Source organism: Temnothorax curvispinosus, unplaced genomic scaffold (genome assembly GCF_003070985.1).
Source record: "Temnothorax curvispinosus isolate PA1 unplaced genomic scaffold, ASM307098v1 QBEX01002454.1, whole genome shotgun sequence".
NCBI classification, from domain to species: Eukaryota; Metazoa; Arthropoda; class Insecta; order Hymenoptera; family Formicidae; genus Temnothorax; species Temnothorax curvispinosus.
In genome coordinates, this window is record NW_020212234.1 from 463,814 (window position 1) to 481,825 (window position 18,012).

The following is an 18,012-nucleotide window of genomic DNA, read 5'->3' on the forward strand; positions in this document are numbered from 1 at the left end:
AATAGCGTATTTGCATTTAAATTTATCAATAACGTTTAATAATATGTGACATGAAAGATATATAGGTATGTATAAGATATGATCTCAAGAATATAAATTGCAGGATACATACGAATATCCGAAAATAAAATGTAAAATGGAACAACTTATAAAACACCTCTGCAGTCTGGAAAATGAAAAAATACTTCTCGTCTTTGAAACACATTCTTTTACATATTAAATAAATTCGAGAGATAAACATAACTTCCAACTAAGGCACGAGCAATTTATTTGATCGAAGGCGCTGGCCTCGATAACGACGATGCGCAAGATTACGCGTAGCACGAAGGAAAGTGGTAGTGGTTGGTGATTATTCTTTTCATAGAATCGATGGTAGAAGCCACGGTGATTAATCGAAGCTTGAAAAAAGAGCAAGAGCAGAGATAGAAAGGAAAGAGAGAGAGCGCACACAGAAGGCGCAGGGAGGAAAGCGAAGGCAGGGGCGGGTAATAAACTACCCCGAAGGAACGACGCGCACCGCGTCCGACTAAAGACCCGGCGAAACAAGTCCGATGATCACTGAAAAACGAGAAAAAAAGGACAAAACTCCAGCGCTATGTTTCTGCGTTCAGGATCATAAAAAGAATTGCGATCGTATCGCTTTATCCAATCGCGGAATAAATCCTCTCCGACTGTCTCTACAATTCCCACAGGGAAACATTCATGTGCCATGTTATTAATTAAATATTCTATTCTATTAATTAATGCTTCTATCAATTAACGAGGAATAAACTCTTTGAAAGGCAACATGATAATCTGCGTAAATAAAAGACAGAATAAAATAAAATAATGTTTAAATAATAAATTTCTGAAAAAAATCTATGACACTTGCAAGCTCACGTATTCGATTTGCTTTATTAAATTTGTCATAAATTGCAAAAAGATACTCTTAAAAAAAAAGATTAAATTATCTTAAGCATCTTGATGGTATATAAAGTTTACGTAATACTAAAATTTCAGGACGCATATGTGTGTGTAATAGAATAATAAATTAACTTATGAAAAGAATAAAAAATCAAATCTTTCTTTATATAATAAAGAAATGTTAATCCATTTTAATATACCGTCAATTCTACCAGAAAATATATTAATTAAAGTGCTTATTTAAATAAATATATTTTCAAAACGTTCCTCTCGTTCCTTTAACAGAATCTAAATTTCCTATGACTCCTTAAAGAACGGTTTTTCTCGGTATCGATCCTAGGCTTGAGGAACTTTGAACCGAGGTAAAGAGTCCGTTAAGAGCGAATTGCCCGGAAGATGCGAGAGAGCTCGTACACATACGTGAGGAGAGGAGTGGAGAAAAGGGAGCGACGAGCCGTTTCTCGGGGAGAGAGAGCACTGGTGTACGCGAGCGCGAGCGCAAGCACAGCGATAAATTTCCAGAAAATTTATTGTCCGACCAAGTATAATTCAGCCGACCTATCGTGATGTGCGAACGCGAACCTCGCGGAGAGTGTTCCAACGCCGACCGTGAAAAATGGCCGAACGATTTCAGCGGCCGCGACGGACAGGGAGAAGCTACGCGATGCTGGCGGTGGTGGCGATGGCGATACGCGATAGAGGTGTGCGGTGTGTAGTCTACCTTCGCGGAAGTTTCGCGGAAGAAGCGGGGAGGGGGGGGCCGCCGCGTACGTGGCGCACGTACGTAAGAAAAGCCGGGTTGTTCCTCCCGTAACTTAAGAGCTACGACCTCGTTTCTGTCACACGCGACTTCGTATTTCACGCCCTCAGGCGGAAAAGGAGAAGGAAGGAATGAGCCTGGCGGGAGAGGGCAGGAGGACGAGGAGGAGGAGAGCCGGGAGGAGGATGGCAGCGAGAAGGAAGAGACGGTGGATAAGATACGAGTGGTTTCGCGATAGAGAGCGCGAACGAGAAGAGGAATAAAGAAGTTTATGGCGCTCAACTGATATGAGTACGGGAGAAAGAGAGAGAGAGACGGCTCACGACGCGACGTTACTCGCAAGAGCCTCGTCGTTATCACCGTGTCGTCGTCATCATCATCGGTCTCGGACTATCCTTGTGGGATAGGTCGGGACCAATATCCGCAATACTCTGACGCGACGACGACGATGATGTTCTCGCCCGCGCTCGTCGCCAGGGTACCGTTATCCCGAGCAACGCGATACTTTCGTGCGAGTATGCGCTATAAATTGACAGGGACATATCCGTGTCACGAATTGATAGAATCGCCGTTTCCCGATATGGAAAATGAGATATCGGTTGGATGCATTGCCGAATGAAACCATGAAATATCGGTGCCACTGAAGGCTACTGATATGCAATATTTTCAGGTATCTTCGCCATAAAACGTCAATTTTATTTATACACTGATTTATATTCAATCAATCAAATAAAGTAAAAGTTTTATTTTAAGACAAGTTTGCATTGACTTTTTTTGTATTCAAGCAGTCTTATAATTTTCACGTTGTTGTCGAGAAACGAGATTAATTATAAAAGCAAGAAGAATATCCGAAAATCTCTGCAGTGCTTTTCAGTAATTCCGGGCAGAGAATGTTCCGCGCTCGTCTCGGCTCGTTGCATCCGTGCCTGGCAACAGGGGCGCGTATGCATGTGCGATCCGTATAACCAACGATAACGAACTTTTAAGCATAATAAGGCGCCGCTACGTGGAGGAGCGAGACGCAAGGCTATTTGTACAACTCAAAACGTGCCGCGTAAGCGGATTGCGCTCCGTATTGCGCTCGTTGGCAAAAATCGACGAAAAGTGACTCGATCGAGCGGCGCGAAACGGAGCAACGTGCGCACAATACGATACGGTATATATATTGCGAAAAAGAAAGGAGATCAAGTACATCGCTAAAAATTATTCGGTCTTTTCACTTGAAGTCACTCGGCGATCATTTCGCTCGCTGTAATATGCTTAATAGGCCTAAATCTGCGAATAACAAATAAATCTGTAGTTTATAATTTACATCACACTTGCTGCCGAATGGTACAATATAAAATAATTCATAATTATCGATATGCAATGTTCAAGATTGTAGATTTCTTCGTTACTCCTTACACGCTAATTATCTTTTCCCATAATCAACATCTACTCAAATCCTCCATAATTTAAAAGATATTAATAAATTTTGTTTGGAAGAAATTAGGCGATTTCATAAAACAGATATTTAATTTCTCGGCTACGCGGATCTTTCGATCCCCTTGACCCTTGACCCTCGTGTCTTTCCCCGCTAGTCCCCGGATCTAGTAGTCGCACAAAAAAAAACATCATAGCTACGTCGACCTAGTACCTAGCGTCTAGCGACCTCATCGCGAATCGATGAACGGAGCGGAGACCAGTTTGATTCCGCCTTCCTGAGTAACGTGACGATCTACGTCGCGCTACTTTCCCGGCGAAAATCCGCGACCCGACGCGACGCGACGGTGCGGCCTGCGGCCGTGCAACGGTGCATCCATCGTTCGGCGGAAAAAGTCGTCCCCCGCGCGTTCAAGACGAATTGCCACGATAATTGCGGTCGACGTGCCCGATGTCTTTCTACTCCCGCAAGACCGAAGTCGATTCGAGATTCGAGATGAGCGAGACGGTGGCGCGAGGGAGAGGGCGAGTTGGGAGGCAGGGGAGAGAAAAGAGAGAATCGCGAATGCACCGCGCATGCACTTACAGTCGTTGTACCCCCCACAAGTTGCATGCCACGGCTCGGCCGCGATGCGGAGATACTCGAGCCGAGCCGAAGAGCTTCAGAAGCACGCAGGAGCTCGCATTGAGTGCACACGCGTCGGCGTTCTCCGCGAGACACGCGAGACGCGGCGCGATCGCGAACGGCCTTCGCAGTGATAACAGGGATTGCGCTTGCGACATGGTGCCCCGAATACGGTGATCACCGCTGATCACGTCGAGTGTCTGGTCGCGCGCGCCCAATGAATGCAAGAAGAGATCTGCGAGAGATTGCCCGTAATATGTCGTATCTCGTTCCGCGTTGGAACGTGGAATTTTAGCGTTAATCAGCGTACGAACTACACGGCAGCGCTATCTCCCCATTATAAACTGTGCGTTACTGGACGATGACGCGCGTGTCGAGGTTCCTCGAAGGAAGATCGCCGAAGGTTAATTATACCTAGGATGTTCTTGCGCTCGCTTACCAAACGCAATTAAAAGTCGCGCTAGAAGTTGCGACCCCAGCAAGGATCGCAGGAATCATGGATCGCTTTGAAGAACCGCTCTCGGCCGATTGTAAATTAAAGACTCACGTAAATTGCATATCCCTCGGCATTACCGCAATCGAGCAGCTCCTGAGTGCTAGTAGTATAACGGGAAGTCCGCAACAGTCCGCGGGAACGACTAAGCATTATCGTGGAATCTTCGCAGCAATTTCGACGACCGAGTTCTGTCCTTTCTTCCACCTATTCACCAATAAATTTGCAACAGCTCAAATATAGTTTTTGTTATTCGTGCGTTGTTCAACATTTTAATTTCCTGCCCTCTATTTCCATGAGATACATTTAAAACTGTAAGATGCATCTCATTTTTTTTTAAATTTATTATACACTGTAATTTATATTCAAAATGTGTATTACAAAAAATTTTAAATGCAATTTTAATTACAATTTGCTTAGTTTCGTCAAGTTTACGGTCAATTAGATACACGCGCCGTGTCGGAAGCCTCGGGAAGTTCGCCGTGGTGCGCGGCGAACCGGAAACGTAAAGTCTGCGAGTTGAAGAAAAAGAATTCGCACAAGCCGTGTCGGACAAGAAACTGTGAGAAGTCCGCGAGACAAGATAAGTTACGTATAAATATATGGACCTAATTATCGCGTCTTCGACGTAGAATGCGATAATACTTATCGACACGATAACATCTGACGCACAACGATAGTACTGCATTGATGGAATTGCACTCGATTAAGTCGAGAAAGTGATGAAAGATGACTACAAATTCACGCTTATATTTCATGTAATAGAATAACTTTTCAATAAACTCGGCAAACCTATACATTTTTCTTTTCATATTTGTGGACGTTATAATTTTATAAAGCCTTAATACAATAAAATATTCAACAAACTGTATGTATATAATATACAAATGACATTTAATTATTGTTCGCTTCGCAGAAAGAAATAAAATACTCTTTATATCGGCTAACTTAAATTGTTCGTTGCCTATTACACGCGGGGTACGAAAGTTTGCAGAAAAAAAGAAGCCATTTCTGACTCAAGATTCGTTCCGCCCGTGCCTTCTTGAACGATAAAATAGTCTCGTCTATCGTAAACGATCGCCGATCACACGTTCGGGAGAAAGTGGCGAAGAAACCGTGGAACGAATCGAGCGCATTTTCTACCGATAGCTCGGTTCCCAAGGTACACACCGCGAGCTTTTAGACGCAGGGAGAATCGAGACGAGGATGAGGTTTCTTTCTTCGATACGCGCGGCACGCTCGTCAGCTTTAAAAACACTATTTCGGCTGCGCTCTTAAGAACTCCCATCGCGACCGGTTCGTAAAAATCCAACCGACGTATTCACCTCGTACTCGCGCGTTGTTCGTCGAGTGCATACGTATGCGCACGTGCCGAATTAAATCAGCGCCGATCCGCAACCGCGATCAGCCCGGCCCGGCTCGGCATGTCCGCAACTTTACGATCGACCGAAAAAAGAAACGGCCCGGCCGGCAGAACGTAACATTGAAAGCCGACCCGAGAATATGAGCGAACGTAAAGATTTAACGGGAGTCGTGTGATATACGACTCGGAGGGATACTGGACCGTGACGTCCAGTCAAGACAATCTATACAATTCGCGAAAATTCGAGGCAGGTCGAGTCAGGATGCGATAAAACGGGAAAAAAGTAATTTCAAGAACGAAGAAATATAAGAAAATGTATATACGCTTCGCGATACTCGCTATTGAATGTTACCGCTATTGAAATGTTATTGCGTTTCGATACCCCGAGGGTTGAATCAAGGAGGCTGTCGATTGGAAGCAATTTCCGCCGGGACGCGGAAGGTCGACCGGAAAAATTCACACATCGAAACGATAAAGGCAGGCAGAATGATGTTCTTTTCTTTATGAATTGTATAGACGTAACTGTGATGACGATTTACAAAGGCGATTCAATCTGCACTTCCTGACGAGAGAGGTCGAGATTGGACAAGTGAACGGTAATATATATACGGTATAATATAAGTGAACGTACACATATGATACACTTGACTCAAACTCCGCGCTAGGATTTAGTGTGCGGCCTTTTCATTTTCCCAGAACAATGTAGCGTTGCAACGCAAACCGTCATATGAATAGCTAAAAGTGCCATACCCGCAGCTTCTGGCGTTTAATTGAAACAAGGAAAGCGTCGAGATTCGGCCAGCTTGGCTTAGAGTCGTTTAAATGCTGGATATTATTTACCACCATCTGCGAAATTCCGCTCGAACGTGCTCCATTACGAAAATCTCTTCTGCGAACGCGTATTTCGGCGAGAGGGATTAGGTATACGCGTTAGAGGGATCGCTATCGGTCGCCATTTTACACGAACGCAGTTTATAGCGGATCCGTTGCACTTCTCTGTCGCTGGCACGCTGACCGTGCTAGAAATAGAGCCTTGGCCCCCATGCGTCAGGCATGCCAAATCGCGAAGGGAGAAGAACGAATGGCCATCGGTCGACAGTGTCATACAACAGGATCTCTCTCGTATCGATTTTTTCCTCCTCGGTCCGGGCAAGAGAAGTCTCGGCTCCTCTCTCTTTTATCGCGGCGCAAACTTTGTCAAAAAGTCCTCCTTTTAAAAGAGAAAGAGGAGGAGGATGGAGAAGAAGAGGCGGAAAGAGAACGTACAGGTACGAGAACGTTCGATCGAGGGTTATAAAGTTTCTCCCTCTCTTTTTCGGCCAGCTATAGCCAGCCAACCACCCTCGATCCGATATATCCTACGGCCTAGGAGCTTTCATTTATTTACCGGCCAGACGCATTTCCGTCGTTGAGTGATTAATGGCGCGCGGGTTCGTTTAATAAAGTTTCTCCGAGTAAGTCGGTTTACCCTGAAAAGCCTCGGCCGTGCCGTTCTATTTATAGTCACTGCTCTCGCGCTTTTACGAGCGCGCCGCGCGAGTCGCCGCGCCCGCGCCGCCGCCGCGTACCGATACCGCGGATATCGATGGTATACGAGCGCGCGATTCGCTATAAACGTGCTCTGATTAATATCTGAGAATTTAATCGGGTCGCTCCCGAGTAAAACGCATTTAATGATGTCTCGGGCTTGATATCTAAACTCGGGAGGCGAGAGCCCGCGGGCAATTTCGTCCCGCGAACTTTGTTGCCTGAAGCAACCGTTACTGCGTGTTAAACGCTGCTGCGACGGTGACGTGATTCAAGTTCAAGCAGAGAGCTGAGATGAAAGTACGGCGGCGATTTAATTATCAAACGAGATTCGCTTTGCCGAGGAAAAACCTCGAAAAAATATGACGCGGGAACGTATTAATCGGGCGCGTCTCATCGAGAAACCGCCATGTCATTCCGAGTGCAATATCGAAAAATCGAGACCGCTGAAATAATTCGCTCGGTCGAGAGGGTCTGCCCCGGCCCATCCTCTCTCCCGATGACATCCTTCAACCGCGATCGAATGCGCGCATCTGGAAAATCGCCAGGATCCGATACGGAGAGTATCGCGGATCTCGCGCGCAGTCGGAAAACTCGACGTCGACTTTTTCAGGGGGGGGCGGGGGAGAAACGGAATACGGAAAGGAAAAGGTAAAAAAAACACACTACAGAAAGAAATGCAGAAACGAGGTGGTGTACGGTATGCATTCCTCCCGTCGCCGGAAGCTAAAATCGAATTCAAGGCCTCGAGAGAGGCGATCGATCATCATCCGCCTCTGCGCCCGCGCTCTCTCGCATTTCAATTCGTCCTTTTCGTCCCGGAATGATGCGCACTCGCCCATAGGCAGCCTCTGGCCTTTGCTTCTCTCTTTCTCTCTCGTCCCGCCTCGCATCGGGTTTTTTATCCTCCTTTTTCCTCGGAACGAAACCGTATAACGATCGCGAGCGCAAATCACATCGGTGCCTGCTCGCGTGCTAAGAAAATGCCCCCCGGTAGAACAGAAGGAACAAGAAGCGGATAGCGCTCGAGAGCAAGAGAGAGAGAGAGAGAGAGAGAGAGAGAGAAAGGAAGGAAAAAAGAGACGCGGAGAGGAAGAGAGCTCTCGTGATTACCAATCTTCTGAGAAACCGTAGAAATTCGACGAAAAAGTTTTGCAATTAAGGCACAACGTCTGAAAGGAGGTGTAGAAGGAAGAGAGAGAGAGTGGAAGGGGCGAAAGAAGAAAAGGAAAGGAGGTAGAAAGAGAGAGAGAGAGAGAGCGCCGAATGCATCGAATCCGGAGACAGGACCTGGGCACGATCCGAGTATGTATAATACCGCTAAGGCGGTAAACCGGTTCTTGACCTACCTGACATTTTCTTTTGTCTAGTTGACTTACGAGCCGTTTCAATACGGCCAATTAAATTCGGTGGCTCGCAAGCGACTTATAGCCGTTCCTCCCATCGTGTACCGTCCAATCGTGAAGCGAGACAATAAACCGTAATTTATAAATAACCAAGAAACAATTAGCTTCGATCAGAGAAATGTATCAGTATTAAAATTAATTAATAAATTACGCTCTATTTATTTAATTTAAATAAATATTTCAAAAAATGGATTCGAGTTTACAACTGCGTGAAAAATAAAAAACGTCTATTTTATCCTTCCCACGTTTAATAATGAGTTAATCCGTTTTATCTTCCTCGATTAATTCCCCGAAAATTACTTGGTTACGGTTTTCAGTATTTCAAAAAGTATCGCCGTCTCGACAGCTGCCGTTAACAAAAAATCCATCTTAAATTGTCGAGAGAGAATCCGTCATTAAAATTTAATGCGATGGGAGCGGCCCGCCCGCCGCATAATGTTACACGTTACACGCAATTTCCAGTAAAATGACGGCATGACAATATGCAGAATACGTGAGTGACACCGAGAGGCCCTGAAATTGCGATGGCGCGTCTCGAGGAGGCGAGAGATGGAATTTATTTCATCGATTTTACACAAGTCGCGCGATTCAGTCGACTTCGAAATCCCCCCCCCCGCTCTCCGGCCCCACGCCCGCGCCCGCACCGCGGGGATGCACAATGCACAATGCGAACACCGTGTATGTCCTTTTGGTTGGAAGGAGAGAAGGGCAAGCGCACGGGAAAGGACTGCAATCGCGACGGCGGATAACGGCGGGAGCGGCCAAAAGAATAATCGATGCTTCCGTGCTTATGGCATCGTCCGCCGTATATTACGAACGATTCTCGCGTTGTGATGCAAATGCCGCTTCGGAGTCGACGCCGCGTGAGAAAGCTTTAAGAATCTATGAGCCGTGAATAGAGCGCCCGATACGATAGAGGCGATCCCCGGCGATGACAGGGAAATAGAAATAGGAGAGTTGTGAGAGAGAATGACAAAACACGCTCCCGGAATTTTTATCGTTATTTCATGCTCTACGTTTCTCGCCTGCTTTTCGGGCTTTGCTTCTCGCGCGCACGGAGTGCACACGGCGGATATAGGCAGCGCGATCGAGAACGGCCCGTAATTTCGGCGACTTTTTGACTCTCGACGCTCGAGGGAAAAAGCGAAATGCAGCATCGCTGACACCAACCCGAAACGTTCTCGCACATCATCGAAATCCGAGCTGTACCGAAACTATATCGGCTTTCGTGGCTCGTATTTTCACCCGATTACATACGCGCATCTTTTCACCCGTAACCCCGTATCTAAATGTGGAAAATAAAATAGCTTTTACGATGATGTTGAACACCGAGTGACGGTGGCGCGCGAGAGGATGTGGTTTATCTGGTCTTTAGGCGATCGCTAACAATTTTCGTCGGATCGTGATTATGTGACGTAATAACGACCTTACGCGAACGTCCGTGGCCGACTTTCGACATCGGCCTCTCTTGTCAGCGTGGCGGAGCGCACGAACGCATAAAATCCACCGCGGGTTCGATCATGTACGTGTGACGGGACGATACTAAACGGGATCGCACGAAGAACGACGCTGGACCGTGCGCGACGGGACTTCCGTGCCAAGTCCGTGACGGATGAATTTCGTGTTGACAGTCCGTATTTATTATAATTTTAGGAGCTACGCATCGTTACTATGATTCGTCAAGTATGCATAAAAAATATTTAAAAAAATGCAATAAAAGAATTATAGGTTTATAAAAGTTGTAAAACTTCATTACGCGCAATCTTGACGGACTGAACAAATCGAATAATGCGAGGGATCGTTAGAAGAAATCTCAGAACGTATTCGCAAGGTATTGCGACACGTCGATCGAATCAAAGTTTCTACACTTCTCGTGTCTGGTCGAAGGAAAAATTGAAAATTATCGAGAATACGTCAATATAGCTTGGGGATGTGAGAATTTCACCAAATTGAAACTCGCGCACGCGTCATGCATGTTCAACAGGCCGTTATCTGAAAAACCTTTTGCGCGATAACAGCAGACCCTCAATAACGCGTTACAAAAAGGCAGGCGCAACATCCTGATAATACTCCGCCGCTTCTTTTTTGTTGCATATAGCGTGGCACGATAAATCATCGGCTCGCCGCGCATGATCGCGCGATCAAGATCAGAGCCTCGCGGCAAAACGCTTTAATATTACATCAAGATATTGACGTAGCAGCTGGTAATTTTTATCCAGACAGCTTGTTTTCCAGACAAAAGAAAAAAAATTCTTATTTAAATACACTATCTTTATAATAGCAAAATTTAAAATGTCTTAAGTAGAATGTATAAATATTCTCTTTTATGTAAAACGGAAAAAAATTCTATAAATATATCATGTTTTATAATAAATATTATATATAAATAATTTAATTTGCGTAAATGACGGAGGTAATGAAAGTTCGGCTCGTTCAAGTTACTAGCTAAAAGTTGGAGCACTGTCCCTCAGAAAAAGCAGCACGGCTAATTGCCGGCGCATTAGCGGCACAAAATTTCGCGACCGCCGATTGGCCGGTGAAGATTTATCGTCTGTGAAAGTGTTAACCTCGTGGGCGTTCGTGCTCGTTTCTCGACAATCGTCGTAACGCATCGTTAGGCACGGTAGCTCCTTAGGCGGGCATTAGCCGGTAGAAAGGGTCGCCCTGATAACTCCCGATGGCTTCGAGAGAAACTTACGATACTCGTGGCGCGCGGAATGGAATTTCGCCCACGCCGCCAAGCGGCGACGACGCATCGAAGAGCTAACGCAATAAACGATGCATTAAGTAGAAGCGGGCCCGCAATGACTGCTAATAAGTTGCGAACAACGATCCCAGGAGTGGCCACACGGCAGCCCGAGAATTACGCATCGCACGTCCTCGAACATGTATTTTCCATCTCTCTACAAAAGCAAGATATCCGAACATTCAATTCAAGCTGAATAAAAAAAAAACAATCATGCCGGTATTGGATGTTAAATATCGGTGTGTAACTGAAACTTTCGCGGTACTGATATCACATCGATTTGAAACGAGAAATAAAATTGATATTAATATGTCGTGCTATAAACATTGGTAATAATGTGTGGTTACGTTAGCATGACATATTAATATCAATTTTATTTCTCGTTTCATATCCAGCCACGATCGTGAGCTATTCGCAGCAAGAATTAATTTCTCGTTAAGAAACGTCACTTATATCTACGTCGGAGCAACGTTGTTCAAGGTAAAAACGGAGGCGAGAGTTCTCGACACAAAACGAGAATAGAAATTTCAGTCTTCGGTGAGCAATATCGTCCTTGTAGAATTAAGCCCTATGATACGTTCTGCGATCATACGATCGAAAACAGTCGTTGTCCGAAAAAGAAATTCACCGAAGGTGAAAAGAATTCACGAGAGGAGAATTCACGATGCATCGGTGTCGGCGGCATTGTCGGACATAGAAATTTTTCCGGTACATCGCGCGTTCTAATTAAAAGCGCCGAACCGACGTACCAAACTTCAAATCCGGTTGGCTGGACGCCTATCAATTAACCTCCGCGGTCAACGTGCCAATAAAGGCCCACCGTGCAGGCTTTTCTGTCCAAACGCCGCGATAACCGCGCTATTCCCAGGTTTCCGTGTGCTTTTGCCCGCGAATGGAAATACACGCGTCCACAGCCAAAATTGCGAATCCGACGGTGCGCCGCGATATACCGCGTGCATACATACGTGCGTTGTGCCAGACTTCCGCAGCAATATTTGCCCAGACCTTGCGTCAGCAAAAAAAAATGTCTGAACAAACATTTTCGAGCGTGTTTTCCCTTTAATCTTTAATTATTAAATCACACGTAACGCATTCCGCTTTGATGCAACGCAATTTCGCAAACCGGTCCCGCGCAATATTTCAGAGCGAGATACGAATGCTAACGATAGCTGTGAAAATTTTAAATCGCATCACGTGTGATTTTGCGTTTTTTATGTAGGAAGCGTCGCGAGATCGTGCCGCGAGAGCAACTTTTAGCGAAAGATTTATTACAGAGCCGTAACCGAGAAAATATATATATACGTAATTATATATCGCACAAATGGGAAATGGGAAAAGTTCCGAAGATAGCGAGAACGGCGAAAGAGATTCGCGTTGTTAGTGAGAATAGCGGCAGGGACACGGTGATCCGCAAATAAATTCGATTTAATTTGAATTCAATTCCATCGGGGCCGGTTCGAGCGGATCGCTCGCGTCGAATTATCGCAGTGTCCCTCATTTCTCTCTTTTTACATGCCCACATACACACACACACACATACACACAGGCGGTGAGATCGACCCTTTTCTCGCGGTTTTTCTACATGTTCCATTAAGCATTCCTTCTAAGGTGAAGCCATGGAAATCGTAATAAACCGAAATAAATTTTAAGAGACTTCCTATTGAGTATCAAGCGAGACGTGGTAAGACTCACTTATAAGTTTTAATATCGCTCCTTTCATGATTTATGTTTTCTTATTATATATTGAATAATCTCCCGGTTTTATCTATTTTTATCTAACAATGAGAAAGTACCTCTAACTGTCGTGTAATATTCAACAACCGGGTCTGTCGGACTTCACGCAAGTACATACAATTGAACGAGGTGACTCAACAATCGCAACTTTGTGATATATCGTATGTATGTACATATATTAACCGCTTGTGACAGGCTTAGTTTTATAAAATCATAAGCTCCTACTTTGCCGCGTGCTCGATCATGTCTCTGGAAGATTTCTTTTTTTATAGAAACAAGTGGCGGAGCGCAATGAACCCGAACGAATAAATAGAAACGATAAGTTCACCGAGCGACGTGAATCCCCGTGTCGTCTGCTTCGTGCAACGTAAGTCGAACGATCGCTCGCGTGATCCGCGAAACGTGACGTGGAAGATGCGAACGCACGTGCGTCGAGCTTGTTATACACGTTCGCCGGGCTCAGACACCGCTATCGAACGTCTCTCATCGGCTGCTCGTCGGCCCCCCCGAGACGGTGCACCCGGGGAAACTGGTCGCGGCGAATGTGTGCCTCGCGACCGCGCCTCCTCGCGTGCGTATAATAGAACGGTCCCTTCAAATCCTTTAATCTGAGAGCGCAAGCGGAACAACTGCTACCGCCGGTGCAGGTAGGTAGAGATAACCGATACATATTAGATATGTATATCTATCGCGAGCGGAGCGGAGCGCGGGTCAACGAATCTCAGTCTCGCCATTAATTCTCCGTTGCGCAATCCAATTTCCACCTAACCGGGAAATTATGCATAACGCAACTTAAAACTGGGCTGGGGGGGGGGGAGTCTTTGTGCCGTCGTGAGTGCCGGATAAAATGGAACTTCAGCGATAAGTCGATACCCATAAAGCCGCGTGTGCGGTAAGAGGGTTACGTAAATCGCATTAAAATGCATCGGAGTGTGTTATATTCGAGATACAAGAAGCGAAGGGAACTTTTTCTTTTTTACGTGGAATATCACCGGCCCATATTGTAACTATCCGTACGATAGCAACGACGGTCTAACTAGCGCGTAGCCGATTGACGACGGCAGGGTCGTGCAGCCGGCTACGAGGACTAATTCCCTCTAAATGGGTTAAACAAGGCATCGCGTTCGAGACCATTAAAATTTAGGAACGTTGCTGCACGATGATCCATCACGCGACGCTGCGCGCGGCACGATATTTATATGCCACATTAGATTTCTCTCTCACGGAAATGCTAACAATAAGACACGTAAAGAGCTCCGCCAAGACAAAAGATTCCCGCGTACTCTCCCGCCGCTACGCTAAACGAGGCTGTCCGATTCTCATTATCGCATCGTCAAACGCATCTAACAATAATAAGCGTTAATGTTGCGAGCGGCATTAAGTCGGCATAAGCGACAGGATCGGTTTTCTAGAGAATTCGCTGGATGAGTAATCCGATAATCGCACATTATAGCACGATTAGACGGACGCTCGCTTATATCGCTTAAGGTGATCCTAAAGCTGTCTGTAATACCTACACTCGTTTTTAACAATAATTGCTTCGTATAAAAATTCTACAACTTGATGTTACAAAATGAGGGTGCACGTTCACGTAATCGTACTTTTTGTTTAACTTTTTTGTTTGGAGTTTCAGCCTAATTCTACAAACGGTATGATATTCCTTGATGTCTACTGAATGGACCTGCACCCTCATTTTGTAACATTAAGTTGTAGAATTTTTATACGCGAAGCAAATATTGTTAAAAACGAGTGTAGATACAGACAGCTTTAGGATCACCTTAATGACAGATTGATCGTGCGCGATGCGCATATATACGTATATGTAGATAAAAAGAAGTATCGAGACGTATGATTGCTTAATAAGCCGATCGACGAAAGTCGACTTCGCGAAGCTAATTTCGATGCAAATTGCAGGGAGTGCAAAACGCCGCGCGAGTGCCCGACGGCAGTTTTCACGCTTTCAAATTTTTCGCGCTTTCCTTTTCGTGATACGCGAACGAACAATATCCCGTGCCTATTGCCTTACGCGTCTGATTAAATTTTCTCCTTCCGACACCGTACGTTTACGTTCACGTATTTTTAACCAGGCAGAAATCACCGCGATTTCTTTTCCAAATCTATCCTCTTAACTCCTGAAATACTCCGGATTTTCGATCATCTTTTTCGAATCCCACCGACTCCGGTTTTCCCATTTCCGACCGAGTGTTTCGCCGATCTGACGCGATAGCGTAATTCTCGCGAAACGTAACAATTTTACGGAGACAATTGCAATTCGTCATCGACGTGAGAGAAAAATTGGCTCGCGTAATCGGCAAAGGCCATTCCGCCAGTTAGGTGCAACATCATTTTCGCGAGTGCACTCGTCGGCCATCGATCGTCCTCGCACTCTCTTCCTCTCTCTCTCTCACGCGTCGGAGGCCCCCCCATGTGTAGGCGATTTTCGCTGAATTGATTGTCGCGAGGATGAAAATGATTCTGAATCTTGACGACTTACCGAACGGAATCGCAGCCGTCCTCGTGATCCCCCGGCGCTTCTTCGACCGGCGAGCGTGCAGTGGACCGCCTTCCGCTTTTCCGCACAGGCTTTCCTCCCGCTGACGGACTGCCTTTCCTCGACTGCCCCTCGGGACGTCACGTCGATTCGCACGAGCGAATATATCGGCACGCATATATACGCGCCCGCGAAATGCACCCCCGGAAAAACGCAAGCACGACGGCGCGGCGCTTCTCCCCCGTTGTTATATCACAGTCGTCATTATCTTACTCTCGACGTTCGCTCCCACCTGCCATTTGTTCCCGGTTCGCGTTCTCGTTGTGCTTCCGCGATTCGCGACTCCGTTCCGGCTGCGTTTGTCGGGACCGGCGGCGGCGGCGGCGGCGGCGATGGGCGTCGAGCTCCGCCTCGATGGATATACCTGGGCTTCCCTCGACCTAACCTAATGTATGAAAACGGCACCGGCAAAATTCCTCGATACCGGCGATCACGACGACGAGGTGTTACTCGTCGAGCAGAGAGAGTGGGTGTCGCGTTCAATGTTCGGGTGAAGAGCCTGTGTGTTCCTGAACGATGTTCCTTCCGCCGATCGTTAATTCCTCGGTTGTGCACACTTGATCATCTCTCTTTTTCTCTTCCTCTCTCTCGTTCTCTTTCTCTTGTTCTCTTTTCCGCTCTCTTTTCCCTTTTTCCGCCTATCGTCTCCTCTTTCCTCTTTCTCTTTCCCTGCCCGTGTCTCTCTTCGCCTCCTCCTCGCACTTCCTTCTTCCTAATCCTGTTCCTCTCTCTCTCTCTCTCTCGCTCTCTCTCTCTCTCTCTCCGGTGCTGGGTCGTTCCTCGGAACGGCACCGTTACTTCCCTCCGGTGTCACAGCGCCAACTGACAGCGGCTGGTCGCTCGCCGGTACCCTCGTGCACAACGGCAGACAAAGATCCGACGGCGGCCGAAACGCGGCGGAAACGCCCGAGAGCCGGCCAGTCAGCTGGCTCCCCGGTGGCAGCCGACTGCATCGGCCGTGCGCCGGTGCTGCTATCCTCCATTCCTTCGGTTCGATGACGGTCGTCCACGAACTTTCCCGAGTCAGCTGGCTGCGCTGCGCGCCGCATCCTCTTCCCGCCCGCGCCGGTCCCCCTTATCCGCTCGGTCCTCTCTCGTCCAACCGTCCCCGGCGCGGCGCCCTTGCCTCTCTATCGTCGTCCTATCCGTGTCGTTTCCTCCCTCTCTCGTACGCGAGAGACTCTCTCTCTCTCTCTCTCTCTCCTCGTCACCCGCGCGCAACACTCTCGCGCCGCGCCGGTGTGCACCGCGCGCGTCCTCTCCTCTCCGGGCTCTCTGGCTCTCTGTACTCTCGCGCCGCTCTGCGCTCTATCTTACTCTCCGGGCCCGACCGGAAGCGTCACGAGAGCCCTGCCGCTGCGCGCTGCAGCAGCAGCCGCTTTCTCGCTGCAATGCAATATGCAATATCCCTCGCGAGCGAAATAGCGAATCGCGTCGAACCCGAGCCTCATCGAGTGCAACGGAGTCGAATGGCTCCGTAAAACGGAGCTACTGTCGGCTCGATGACGTGGACGCGAGGCCTTCCCGACCCGCGACTCTCGCGCGCGCGAGTGTGCGATCGGTGCGCGCGTTGCACCGACCGCGGAGCGGCGCGCGCGACTATATGTGTTTTCCTAATCGCGACCGCATATCGGCCACGGTAGGACGGCGACGGCCGGCGCGGCCTCGGCGGTCACAAAAGAACAAAGGCGGAGACTGGTGGGAGGAAGACGCGAGCCGCGTGAAAATTATGCGCGCACCGGGCGACGACGCCGACGGTGGAAACCGAAGCAGGAAGCGGCGAGCCTTTCCCGCGTCGCGTCGCGCCGGTGCAACGTCGCGGCATATCCGGTATCGCTTCTCTCTCTCCTGCGGTTTCGTCATCCCGCTGATTGACAGAATTTATCGGCGTGCAACGCGGCACGTAGAACGGATCTCTCTCATTAGTCAGAATTTATTTTTACCGCGGTGAGACGGAAAATATTCGCGATAGCTCAATCGCTCGACGAGAAACAAAGAAAAGACCGAGCCTTAATTCTTCGTCATTGTAATCAAGAAAAATGGAGCAAAAAAATTAACTCCAGTTAATTTTTTTTTTCTATATTTTTAACTGGATTAGAAGAAGCTGGAATTCTCAATTCGTGCAACTGACGACTATTATACAATTAACGTTCGTTTTATTGTACACATAGTACGTCACGAAAAGGAAAAAACATTTTCAGTCATCTATTAAAATCTATTTAATCTATTACATAGTCTATGAATTATTTGTTATATTTTCAATACAGCATAATTTTTTTTATTTTTTTTTTTTTTTTTTAATACCGGTTCGACTAATTGAAAATCTCGCTCGAGACTAGATCGTCGCGATCGATCGTTAGCCTCGATCTTCCGTCGATGTTGCGAGGGTTTAACTTAGCTGGCCTCATTATCGCGATAACTGCGATACCACCTTTTTATCCAATTCGATGCATATCGCTGACCGACACGCTGGAGTAATCCA

General features: G+C 47.0%; 1 protein-coding gene across 8 annotated transcripts in view; it reads right to left on the reverse strand.

The window, feature by feature from the left end:
* LOC112451706 (growth factor receptor-bound protein 14-like) overlaps positions 1 to 18,012 on the reverse strand; it is a 246,693-nt gene that overhangs the window by 50,897 nt on the left and 177,784 nt on the right. For 7 of the 8 annotated variants that reach the window (XM_025011510.1, XM_025011508.1, XM_025011509.1 and 4 more), the window contains one exon: positions 4,258 to 4,410. The exons of the other annotated variant lie outside the window; for it this stretch is intronic. In XM_025011510.1, the coding sequence (XP_024867278.1) occupies positions 4,258 to 4,410 (153 nt within the window). The remainder of the gene's footprint in view (positions 1 to 4,257; positions 4,411 to 18,012) is intronic. 8 annotated transcript variants of the gene reach the window in all.